The sequence below is a fragment of the Megalops cyprinoides genome, chromosome 10 (genome assembly GCF_013368585.1).
Source record: "Megalops cyprinoides isolate fMegCyp1 chromosome 10, fMegCyp1.pri, whole genome shotgun sequence".
Lineage (NCBI taxonomy): Eukaryota > Metazoa > Chordata > Actinopteri > Elopiformes > Megalopidae > Megalops > Megalops cyprinoides.
This window is the reverse complement of record NC_050592.1, coordinates 9,901,643-9,913,883: the sequence shown is the minus strand read 5'-3', so window position 1 is coordinate 9,913,883 and position 12,241 is coordinate 9,901,643. Positions and strand designations below refer to the sequence as shown.

General features: G+C 43.0%; 1 protein-coding gene across 3 annotated transcripts; it reads left to right on the top strand.

Annotated features, from left to right (window-relative positions):
* The first annotated feature begins 914 nt into the window (after positions 1 to 914).
* cnot3a (CCR4-NOT transcription complex, subunit 3a) lies at positions 915 to 11,712 on the top strand. Of its 3 annotated transcripts, XM_036539451.1 has the most exons (20): positions 915 to 1,056; positions 1,650 to 1,778; positions 1,961 to 2,024; positions 3,253 to 3,320; positions 3,434 to 3,508; positions 3,706 to 3,795; positions 3,925 to 4,053; positions 4,607 to 4,702; positions 4,823 to 5,042; positions 5,211 to 5,329; positions 5,636 to 5,692; positions 6,032 to 6,908; positions 7,008 to 7,113; positions 7,199 to 7,340; positions 8,350 to 8,463; positions 9,042 to 9,141; positions 9,429 to 9,627; positions 9,763 to 9,895; positions 10,001 to 10,126; positions 10,288 to 11,712. In XM_036539451.1, the coding sequence occupies exons 3-20, from the start codon at positions 2,000 to 2,002 to the stop codon at positions 10,384 to 10,386; spliced, it is 2,775 nt and encodes a 924-aa protein (XP_036395344.1). In that variant the 5' UTR covers positions 915 to 1,056; positions 1,650 to 1,778; positions 1,961 to 1,999; the 3' UTR covers positions 10,387 to 11,712. The 3 variants fall into 3 exon arrangements, with proteins under 3 accessions (XP_036395344.1, XP_036395343.1, XP_036395345.1); XM_036539450.1 differs by lacking the exon at positions 1,650 to 1,778; XM_036539452.1 differs by lacking the exons at positions 915 to 1,056; positions 8,350 to 8,463 and having other exon boundaries at positions 1,072 to 1,778.
* Positions 11,713 to 12,241: the final 529 nt, after the last annotated feature.

Genomic DNA, 12,241 nt, shown 5'->3' with positions numbered 1-12,241 from the left:
AGGGTGACATGGGCATGTTTTATGGCTCCAGATTCTAATACTGGAGTGGTCAATCTTCAGCACCTTGGAATTCTGTGTGAAGCCCCTGAAGGAGGAAAAACAACAGCTTGTATAGCATACGAGTTGTACATGTTCATTCATACAGCTAGATATTTACAGAAGCATTTTAGGCTGGGCACCTTGCCCAAGGGTACAGTGGTGGTAGTCCTCTGTGTATTCAAACCAGCAACATCTGGGTTGCAAACTCCGCTGCATCTCACTATGCTACATTGCTGCCGCTTTCATACCTCCGTTACGAACCTGATTAATGGCATGATATGACTCAATATGTCATTCGGTCCTCTGAAATATATAACATACTATTACAGCTACTGCTACATACTATACACCATTGAGCAGTGTCATCTTACTACGAGCATAAAACGTACATGTTTTCGTTTCCAGAGGAATGAAAGGGAATGCATGAAATAACTGCCATTGACTACTCTCAAACGTACAAACTAGCTATACGGATCTCTGTACAGCAACTTCAGTATACGAGCGTTGGTAGCAAGCAGGTATTGCACAAATGATTCTGAGATTACTATTACGTGCTTCTCCACGAATGTGGTCTGTGTTTTGGTTTGACCACCACACGTGGTCAAGAGGACCGTGCAATCAAAATCTAACAAGGGCCAATTGACCGTTTCCGAACTGGATTTCTACGAGTGACAGGCCAAGACTCCAATCATATTCTCAAAAACATTACCTTTCACCTTTCCATGTAACCCAATCACTTACAGATATGTGCGGAAGTTGTCGAATAAATGCGCTTGAGTGACTGGGACTTATAGCCAATTGTAATTGGCAGATGTTGTTAAGGGCCCAATGGCTCACTCGACAGGCGGGGCGCCAGGCCATCCCTGTCACAGCGGAGGGGGGTTCCTGGCGACCATTTTTGATGTGCAGATTGATTGTTTGGTGGAAAGAAATCATTAAAAACACAAATAAATAAAGATTTTTTGAAATTAGCGTGCCAAACAGAAAGAGAAACTGAGGGGAACCCATAGAATTCAGGTAAACCATGAGAACACGCTGTAATGTAGCCAGCGACGCTACTGAAGTTTGGTCTCACAATTTTTAGCTGGCGAGATGGCTCAACTGGCTATCCAGCTAGCTTCCCGGTCTTCAACGTTTGCAAGCTGCACCCAACAAGCTAAAACTGTCCGATAGCTAATGCTACGTACCGAAAGTGATAAATATCTCGGGACATAACTGATTCTTTTTTTCATCGGGAGTAGGAATTGGGTGTGGGTGATAAGTGGATATGTATTGCAAAAGTGGATAGCCGGTTTGTTCGCTTCTGTATTTAACTGTTTGACTTGGGGCTATTCTATCATTATGCAATTGTTACATCTTAATGGATATTTTAACTAAGAAGTCAAATTGCATTTGCTGCCTGGTACAGTTCAGGTGAACGGATACCACTACCTAGATGGCTGACGTTAATTGGGTATCTCCGTTGAAGTGGAGATGATCCAGTGTTCTAATTGTATAGTGTTTTTGTTTGGTGATTAGGTAATTAGCTAGCCTAACGTTACTCACAAATGATAACTGCAGATATGTTTTCTTTTTGTGGTTGGTTGATGATTCGAGCTATGAATCTATAGAGCTAGCTTGAGTGAGCGGCAGAGTTCGAGTATGGAAGCGTGAGGTTAAAGTGAACTCGAGTGTCTCTTGGATGTCATCTTTTGTTTGTTGCGAATTCCCACGGATCATAAGATTGAAGAGCCTTATTGGTGAGTGAAAGCTGTGTGGTCTAAACTTACACAGTACAGGCTGAAAATACTTTCGCCGGATCTGGCCATATTTTAATGTGGTTTTAAAAACATCCCTGTGCCCTTCCGCGGGTCATTGAGTGAAAGTAGTATCCTTTAAGCATCTGTCTGCGTTTATTAACCCACCCTTGTTCTTCTCAAAGTCACGGACGGTATGAAGAGAGTATCCTAGTCAAGAAGTCATGGCCGATAAGAGAAAACTGCAAGGTAAAATTTCTCCCATTTACAACCGCTTTTTGTATGCCACCTTCAATGCTTGCCAATTCCGTAACAGAGTCGGAATTTTTTGTGTGATAATCTTATTACTGATCACAATAAGATTAATAATCTAACAGATTAATTTAATCTTGGCTCCTGGCTTTGTTTATTTCTTTGAAGTTGTTCATGTTTAACGGAATAAATTGAATTGCCAGTGTTTATTGAAAATGTTTAGAGATTAAGGAAATTGTCCATGTCATTTGAACACTTGAAACCAAAATGTGTGCTGGAAAGACCATATTCATTACTTTTGTGCTTTTTGTAGGTTTATACTATGGCCAAGATTTAGTACAGTATGAGGGTTCTAGCATAATGTTGCTGGAGTGCTTAAATGTGAATATTAAGTGTAAATAGTCTTGTTTATTGCAAATTGTGTTAGTTCCCTTAGTTTTACAGGTTAAAATTATCTGTTGCATTCATTGAGTGATGTGCAGTTAATTTGACACCTGTATTTGCAGAATCCACTTGAATGATTTTTCTCCTTTTTACAGACAGACAGTAGGGTAGTTTTTGCTGTTGCCTTCAGACCTTCTGTGGCACGTTTAATCAAATCAGACTGGACTAGAAAATGGCAAATGAATCCCATTGTATCACAGAGATCAAGTACATCAAAACATAGAATCTGATAGAGGTGATGGATACAGAGGTGTACAGTTACAGGGATAAAAAATAACACCCCCAGTCCATGGCAGTTTGAGCCATTAAAAGACTAATTAGAAGCAGGTTAGTGGACTGAGTGGAAGATACCATCAGACAGCTCTCACGAGCTCTCAACGTGCACGAAAAGGCCTCTTGTAAAACCTGAGCTTACTCAAACTGCTGTGCACTGGGAGCACTGCTTCTATTATTTCTATATTATTGCTATATTATAAGGGTGAAAATAGATGATTTCACTTTTCTCTCTTATTTCAACATGTTTGTAGTACTAATGATTTCAAATTGTTTTTCTGTTGCATCATCTCTCATGCCACTGATCTGATTGATCATGTTTAAATTGTTAAATTAAAATGCAGAAAATTAAATTAGCTGAGTTAAATAACTGCGTATCAAGAGGTATTTTATTGAATATAAGGCAAAAATGTGTTTTGGAATGTGTTTGGAAGATACCATAGACAATTCTTGTATTATGATTTCTGTGTATATATGTGAACACTTTCTTTTTTTGTCATTCACCCAGGAGAAATAGATCGATGTTTGAAAAAAGTAGCTGAGGGTGTAGAGCAATTTGAAGATATTTGGCAGAAGGTGAGACCTTTTCATTTATGTATTAAGACATATAGAGTGTATTGTCCAAGAGATAATGCTTCCACTTCATGGAAAATGTGCATGTGACAAAACTTTGTCTCTGTGTGGTCCAGCTTCACAATGCAGCCAATGCAAACCAGAAGGAAAAATATGAGGCAGACCTCAAGAAAGAGATTAAAAAATTGCAGGTGAGGAACTATATATCCATCTTATGTTTGTCTGTCATTTCCTTGGAAGATGTTTATCCAGATGTGTATTGCAATATTCCAGCTGTCATGTTAAATTAACGTGTGCATTTCGTGTTTGGAATTTGTCCATGTTTAGTGGCTAATTGAACTGCACATGTTTCTCCGTGCACAAATGCTCTTTCCTCCTTGTCTCCTAGCGTCTACGAGACCAGATAAAGACATGGGTGGCTTCAAATGAGATCAAAGACAAAAGGCAGCTAGTAGAGAACCGCAAGCTGATTGAAACGGTAGGGCAGCATGACGCTTGGTCTCGAAAAACACTACATGTACTGTAAACTCACATCAAAGTCAAAGTGTGGCCTGTCTGACTGATACATTTTGATGCATTATATTGAGTCTCAGCTCTTTTTCCTCAGCAAATGGAGCGGTTTAAGATAGTGGAGCGTGAGACAAAGACGAAAGCCTACTCCAAGGAGGGGCTGGGTCTGGCACAGAAGGTGGATCCTGCTCAGAGGGAGAAGGAGGAAGTTGGCCAATGGCTAACGGTAAGCACTCAGGCCAAGGATTTTAATAATGATGCATGGTTAGATGTTACCGATACAGCCGTAATTGATATTTTTACAATAATTGTAATATTTTTTGGACATATACTTATGCACCTACGGCCATCGGGATTCACAGTAAATGGTTATTAGGGAATCGTAGGATATGTGAATGTTACTCAGAGGCATGAAAGAAATGCAGAAATGAAGGAAAGGCTCTGTGTACCAGTAAAGCTTACCACCAGAGTTCTACACACCTAGAGAATGGAGGTTGTTTCTATTAAAATTAAATATTAACTGTATGGCATAGATGTGATCTAGCTATTTTAGAAAAGATAGCTATTTTATAGAATTTCCCAAGTTACATTTGTTATATGATTTTCACTTTGCACTATGAGGTGCTAAGATTGCAGGAAGTGTTTTGGAACTGGTGTGTTTTTCAATTTTCATTTTACTGTTTTAGTCAGCATTTACCAAATTGAATGATGGAGAAGCTCAGGAAACATGCTGATTTCTTGGTTTTCATTGACCCTCTCTTTGCTTTCGTCTCTGGCAGAACACGATAGACACTTTAAACATGCAGGTGGACCAGTTTGAGAGCGAGGTTGAGTCTCTCTCTGTCCAAACCCGCAAGAAGAAAGGAGACAAAGAGGTCAGTCTCTTTCTATCCTCAGCTTCAAATTCCCAGAGTCTTTAGGCCCCTGTCTCTGATGGGGGCAATTAACTTTAACATTTTTGAAGAGTATGAACACACTAACACTATTTCCCACAGAAACAGGACAGGATCGAGGAGCTGAAGCACTTCATTGAGAAGCACAGGTACCACATCTTGAGGCTGGAGACCATCTTGCGCAAGCTGGACAATGACTCTGTGCAGGTGGAATTGATCCGCAAGATCAAGGACGATGTAGAGTACTACCTCGACTCCTCACAAGACCCAGATTTTGAGGAGAATGAGTTCCTATATGATGATCTGGACCTTGAAGACATCCGTAAGTAACTGACTGAATGGCAGTGAATTTTGGCTGTATTAGTGTGTGGGTGGATGCATCAGCGGGGGAAGGTGGGTTTTATTTAATTTCTTCTGCGTTGCTCTTTCTGTATCTACGTACATCCAGTATTTTGACCTCAGGTAATTTGTTACCCCTCTTTCTCTGCAGCCCCACCACTGGTGGGACACTCCCACATGGAGGATGAGATCTTCCCCCACTCCAGCAGCACCCCCAACTCTACCACCTCCTCCTCACCCATTCCCCCATCACCTGCTACCTGTGCTATGGTAAGCACCTCGGAGCTGCTTAGTATGTTCTTTCCTGTGTCATTGTCAGCGGGTGTAGCTGGAATCAGTTGGCCGCTCTGTCTGTTGTCAGGTGCTGCAATTTGACTAAGACATTCACTTTGTCACTATGAATATGAACACTTGAAAACGGATGTCTGTACAGTAAGTTGTACCCTGGAAAGATTCACTCCTGTGGCGACTTGGTATAAGAACTAAAGCACAGTAGGCTGATGAAAGCGTAGGTAACACAGTGGCTAGCATAGTTTTCTAAATTCCCTATGTTTGTGCTGTGTCTGTGTCTTTAAGGAGAACTCCGAGGATGATAAGAAAAGGGGCCGATCTACAGACAGCGAAGTCAGTCAGGTGAGTGAATGTCCATTTTGCTTGTTGTGTGTTTGGAGTTGACTGCACTGAAGTGTTCTGTTGAGGTATATGTTTATTTAACAGTTACACATTCCAATAATCCATATCAACTAATGGTTATTGTAGGTCTGTTTTATCCTGTATTAAACTCCATTTTTAAAATAAATTAATGCATTTGAAATTCAGACATTTATTAGCAACCGTTAATGTTTTATTCTATCTAATGTGAATAAAGATTGTGCAGACTGAGTAGCTGTGTATTCAGTTACATCACTACTTCTCGTTTATATAATGTACTACACACTGTGTCTCTGCAACGACTTTCTCTCATTTTTCCAGTCACCAGTAAAGAATGGCAATCCCTCATCATCGTTGTCATCATCCTCTTCTTCCTCTGGGACGTCCTCCTCACTGGTTTCCATGACTGCCACCTCGGAGGGAAGCGCGGCATCCACTGGGAGCAACAGTCTCCTAGGCAACTTGGGGGGCCACTTACCTGGCAGCTTCAGCACAGCACATCAGCAGCAACACTCCCAGCAGCACAACCAACAACAACCCCAAGCCAAAAACTCTTCTAATACTGGAGGGGCCTCCAACAGCAGCTCCAGTCCACCAAACCTCCACCTCCCCTCATCTACTGCTTCCTCTCCTCCCAGTTCCAGTACACCTGGCCCTACATCGCAGATTTCCCAACCCCAGACTCCCTCAGGTCAATCTGCTGCCTCCAGCCTGAGTCTTGTTCTGGGCAAAGATGTCATGACTGGGGCGAATGGTGCCAACCAGATCCCTGGTTTCAGCATGTTGAGGGATGCTGGCATCCCAGACACTATGGCTAGCCTCCTTTCTGGCTCCACTGCTGCCCCTGCTTCAGGTGCGGTGGGAGGAGGGCTGGCAGGGTCAGCCGGGGGTAATACTGGTAATACGGTCTCTAGCGCTGGGGCTACAGTGGGTGGTAACAATGGAGGCAGCACGTCTGTGGGTTTGTTGGGCTCCAGTCCTGGACTTGGTGTTGGTGTCAGCTGTGGGATTCTGGGCCCGAGCACAGGGCCGGGTGTCATCCAGGGACAACCTCAGCTGGCCCACAGTCCAGCTGGTCTGACTCCCAGAAATGCAGTTGGAGTGATGGGACCCAATGGAGGAAACACAGCAGCAGGTGGAGGAGGGAGCAGTGGTCCTGTCAGACCGCCCAGTGGACAAAAGCAGAACGGTAGTACAAGTGAGTGGTCTTTTCCATTTTAACCATCGTACCATTTATTTCCTGTCCACCCCCCTTGACATCATATGGGTCCTGTGTATCCCTCTCGCTGCACCGCAGGTTACAGCGCTGTAGTAGCGGACAGCACGGCCGATTCCGCCCTCAACAGTGCCAGCCCATCACAGAGCAGCCAGCCCTCTGCCTTAGGCCCTACTGCCAATCCACCGTGAGTAGAATTTTGTCATGTTTCCACCCATGCTAATGTAATCACTCTTCTGCACTATGCTAACCCATCTCTCTCCGTGTCTCAGCAAGGACAACGGCTCCAGCCTCCTGGGCCCCATAACACTGCCTCCCAGCTCCCCCTCCCCGTCCTACAGCGAGGGCAAGCCAGGCGGGGGGAGCCTGCTGAACGGGCCTCATTCCTACCCACAGGCCTCCGACGGCATTAAGGTGAGAGCATGAGGAGAGAGGGGCACAGGCGATGCAGAGGCGCTTTGATCGCACGTGAAGATATTGCGTATGAGGCTGGGATTGGATTGTCACTAGAACCTCCACGGCAGTCATTTTGACTTGGCATATTTAGGTGTCTCTGCTTGTGTGGCTAAATGGAATGTAGTTGGCAGATTGTGATTTTTCCTAATTATTTCAGAACCAGAATGACAAAAAAAGGAAAAAAGCTGTACGCATGCATACACATATGGTCAAACACAAACTATGTACACTTGGAAGAACCACAATAATGTGTCCTTGATATTTACTAATATTTGGCCAAAGAAGGTATACTTCTGTCTTTTCATTTTCAGTATGTCAAATCATCCTGTATTTATTTGACCTTTAAAGTCTTTCTGTTAGAATTTATTGCATAAAAGTCACAGTTTATAATTTTATCGATATGCATATAGAACTATTTGTTTTGTTTTTTTTTTTTCAAATTCCTACACATTCATGTTAGATCAGCAAGCTTGCAGCATCTGTTTTTATGTGTTGGCTAATGTACTTTGGATGACAGTTGGCAACAGTGAGCAACACAAATGCTTTTAAACGCCCAAAATAAGAGTTGCATCTCAAGTCTGATTTTGTGTGCATTGAGGGCTTCAGCTTTCACTGAGGTTTCAATTTGCATGAGAAAAGAGCAGCTCAGCAGCAATGGCAAGTACAGAACAACAGATGTCGGTATCCGTTTTGGTGCTAAGTGCACTCATTTTATCCAAAGTACCCATTCTGTTATGTGGATGCTGGGAAGGAAGACGGTGCTTTATTCACTTTGACATGAAGCACAGAGCGGATGTTTGTGGCCAGAAAGCAGTGCTTCAGACGTTTGTTACTCCCCAAGTCGCCCGCTGCCATTTACTATTGCATTCAGGGCCTGGCAATAGTCCGTGTCTTTGTTTTTGTTTAAAAAAAAAAAAAAAAAGAATGTACAGGAAACGACATAAAAGGAATCAACTTTATCCTTCAGCTCGCCACAGACCTCCGTCAGATACTGATGGATTCGAGGGCTGGACCGCAGCTAAGAGAGCAGCCTGGACCCAATGCAGCGTCCACAAACACACGAAAGAGAAAGCAGTGTCAGGTAGCAAGATATAACAACGCAACTTGGCAAATGTTAAGTGTGACAGAATGGTGTGTGTGGATAGTGCATAGAAAAAAAGTAGCCCAAAGATTGCTTCTTTGTAGATGTGTGGTTAGAATGGAAGTGCCTGGGTTACATCAGACCGCGTCACTCATAACGGATAAGGTATTACTTACTTACTTTAAGAATGTGTTCTTTGTGGATATGTTGATGCTTTTTATATATATGTGTATATGTCCATTTTATTCTGTGTTTTAAACGTGTTAAGACCATTGGTGATTTTAAACGTTTGCTGCTGTAGCAATGTTTGACTTCACTGGCAGGACCTGGATCTGATGGTCTTTTGTTGTTGTTTTTTCTATCACTGTTAGTGCAGTCACAATGGCTGGCCGTGGAGGTTCTAGGCTTTAGCGTTGTTGCCTTGGTTCTAAAGCAGGGTGTAGAGAGGTGCTCCGAAGTGCAGGGCAAAGATTCAGACAGAGCGAAAGATGGAATGAAAGGAGGGGAGGGATTTTTCCACAGTTTGAATTTGGATGGAAGTGTAGCGGTCCCACTGACCGCCCTCCTCTCTCCCCCAGGCTCCTGAGCCCCTCAGCTCTCTGAAATCTATGGCAGAGAGAGCGGCACTGGGCTCAGGTCTGGAAGGAGAGATACCTGCCTTGCATCTCACAGACAGAGGTGAGGAGAAAGAAAAGTATATTTTACGATGGAACTTGCATGACATGGGTTTGTCTCGCGGGAGCATGCGGCAAAATATCTTACAAATGCTTGCCGTGCAACACTTACATCCTCATAAGCTAAACATCTGATCATGGTGTATTAAGTTGAAGTTTGGAAGCAACTTGATCTCTCTGCTTGTTCCAGACCCAAAGGGCTGCAAGTATAGTCAGGCAGTTTAAAAGCATCGAGTTTCATCGCTGTGATTGCATTTCCGACATGGGTCTCTCTCTCTCTCTCTCCCGCAGACATCTTCTCTGGATCAACTGCACCGCCTGGGCCTCCAGCAGCGCCCCAGCCCGCACTGTCAGAGGTCAACATCCCTCCCTCATTGGGAGTGTGTCCCCTGGGGCCCATCCCCCTGTCTAAAGACCAGCTCTATCAGCAGGCAATGCAGGAGTCCGCCTGGACGCACATGCCACACCCCTCTGACTCCGAGAGGATCAGGTACCGTGTTACAAGGCTGTGCTGTAATGTGGTCCGTATCCAGTGTGTCACAGTATGAGAGCGTTGGGTAATAGTGCTGTTGCATGCACCTTGGTTGTAACTTGTGTAATGGCTCCCTCTCCTTCCCCTTTTCAGGCAGTACTTGATGAGGAATCCCTGCCCCACCTTGCCTTTCCATCACCAGGTGCCCCCTCCTCACTCGGACTCTGTGGAGTTCTACCAGAGACTATCCACAGAGACCCTCTTCTTCATATTCTACTACCTAGAGGTAACCTGTTTTTTCATCTTGCCTGAATAAACATGACATGTAGCATGTGCCATCCCAGGGAAACTCAAATGGCAATACCCTGTTCGCCCATCCTTCCCTGTGCAGGGCACAAAGGCCCAGTATCTGGCAGCTAAGGCCTTGAAGAAACAGTCATGGCGATTCCACACCAAGTACATGATGTGGTTCCAGAGGCACGAGGAGCCCAAGACCATCACAGATGAGTTTGAGCAGGTAAACCTCATGTGCATCTTTGAGCTTGAGGTACACCTGTAAGAAGTCACTGCTACGATAATTATCACGAGGAGTAATAAAGACCCCCCCCCCCCCATCCAAAAAAAACCCCAAAAAACTACGTAATGTACGTGGTGGTGACAAGTGCTTGTCTTTTTCAGGGGACATACATTTACTTTGACTACGAGAAATGGGGCCAGAGGAAGAAGGAAGGTTTCACATTTGAGTACAGGTACCTTGAAGACCGAGATCTACAGTGATGGACTGACGGAGGCAGGTGACTAAAAAGGATGATGTACTACTGTCAACATTCCTGGATTAAAGCTGACAGAAGAGGGGAGAGGTGGATGCAGAGGGGCTTTTGCAATGTTTTCCGGGGGTGTGTGTTATTTTGCTCCTTTCCCTGGAGTTTTACCCCCCAGGGAGTTCTCATTGAAGCTGTTTTATGACTTCATTCAAGTGCAGGCCTTTGATGAAAGATCTTGATTTAAATTTGATTTAAAGTTATGTATTAAAAATTCTGTTGAACTTGAAGTCTCCAGTCTACTTGAACTGAAAACAACAAGCAGACTCATATTCAGGCAGGATGGTATTCAAATGAAGGAAACGGGAAAAGTGAAACCACAGGGAAAGAAAATTTAATGGCAGTTTTGGCCACACCCAGTTTCCTAGTTTGCACCCAATTGTACAAGAGCCCTACCAATTTAGTGACTGTTTCCAGTTTGTGTTTCAGGCAGCAGTATTGCTAGATATTGTGATAAATATTCCCTATGTTCATTTTTCTTTATTGGCACACCTTCAGCAGTTTGATACATGCCAGGTGTGACAAAAATACAAAAGTTCTTTTCAGTGGTATTGCTCTCTCCATCATTGCCTATTGCTGTGGGCAGCCACAATAGCACCAGCATTGACACTAAAGTTTGTTTTGGAGTATGATAACAAGCAAAAAGAAGGAATCAAAAAGGAAATGTTCATAGTAAACTGGCATTGACTATGTGGTGTTGTTTCTAGTTTTTGACTAAACTAAATAGTTTAAATGAGTCACGTTGTCACATTTTCACTTCCAGGCAAATTATTTCAACTGAAGGCACCGTAAGATTGTTATGCTCTCAGTGTCCAAGTATGGTTCCGTAGGGGCTTGATCTTGTGGAAACATTGTCTTTGTTCTAGGCCTTTTCCAGAGGAATGTGTACATGCAGCTGGGAATAAATTACCACCACCTTATCCCTGATTGTGCAGGAAAGGAACCAAAATGATTCTCACCAAATGGCACTTCTGTCAGTGTTTTTATTTGCATTTAAATTAGCATTTGAAACATTTTTTAGTATTGAATCTTGAGTGATTTTTGAATTTAAAGTCATTTCCCCAAATATCAAAGTGACGTCGAAGAAAATGACACCTTAATTTAGATTCTAGTGTTTTTGCCCGTTGGATAAAGGATCATACCATGAGGGTTTGTTTTTGGTTTACTTTCACTGTAAAGGAGAGGGGAAGGGAAGTGTAATTTAAAGCAAAAATGTGAACTGCTCCCAAAATGATGTATAGACTTTCATCCTTTTTTGTTGTCATCAGGACAGCATGGCAAATGGGACAAAAAAAGGATTGTAAAATATTAAAATTACTTTTCAGAAACTGGTCTATGGGTGGTGCTTTTTGTCATGCAAGTTACTGTCTGTACATTAAGTGCTAGGTGTGAATGTAATATTTGTCTTACAGAACAACTTAACTTCAGATGTTGCTGAAAACAATTACTGATGAACTATTGAATGGATGCCATAAATAAGAGCCTATTGATGCGACCTCACAATTCGAGTGTACTTTAATACGTCCTGGGATGTCTGGGATGAGAGCTTAATTGGAGCAATTGAAGTTATTTCTGTTGTAACCGTTGAGGTTTTTTCCTCAATTTTAACGGACAGATTACATTATGTGCATTTAATGTGTTGCAAACTAAGTCACAGGTCACAGTAAAAACAGCAGTCTTTACATGACAAGCTACATAATGTCCTACAGTAGGACATTAAATGTCCCTCACAGCAGTATTCAGTGTAGCTGCTAGCTAGACAGATGGTCGGACCTGACAGATTTCAGTATCTACCTGCCGAGTTAAGAGTA

Excerpts from the sequence above, each read along its gene's own strand:
- cnot3a (XM_036539450.1), top strand. The coding sequence starts at position 2,000 with ATGGCCGATAAGAGAAAACTGCAAG. Across the intron at positions 2,025-3,252 it reads CGATAAGAGAAAACTGCAAG|GAGAAATAGATCGATGTTTG; the intron begins GTAAAATTTCTC and ends TCATTCACCCAG. Across the intron at positions 3,796-3,924 it reads ACCGCAAGCTGATTGAAACG|CAAATGGAGCGGTTTAAGAT; the intron begins GTAGGGCAGCAT and ends CTTTTTCCTCAG.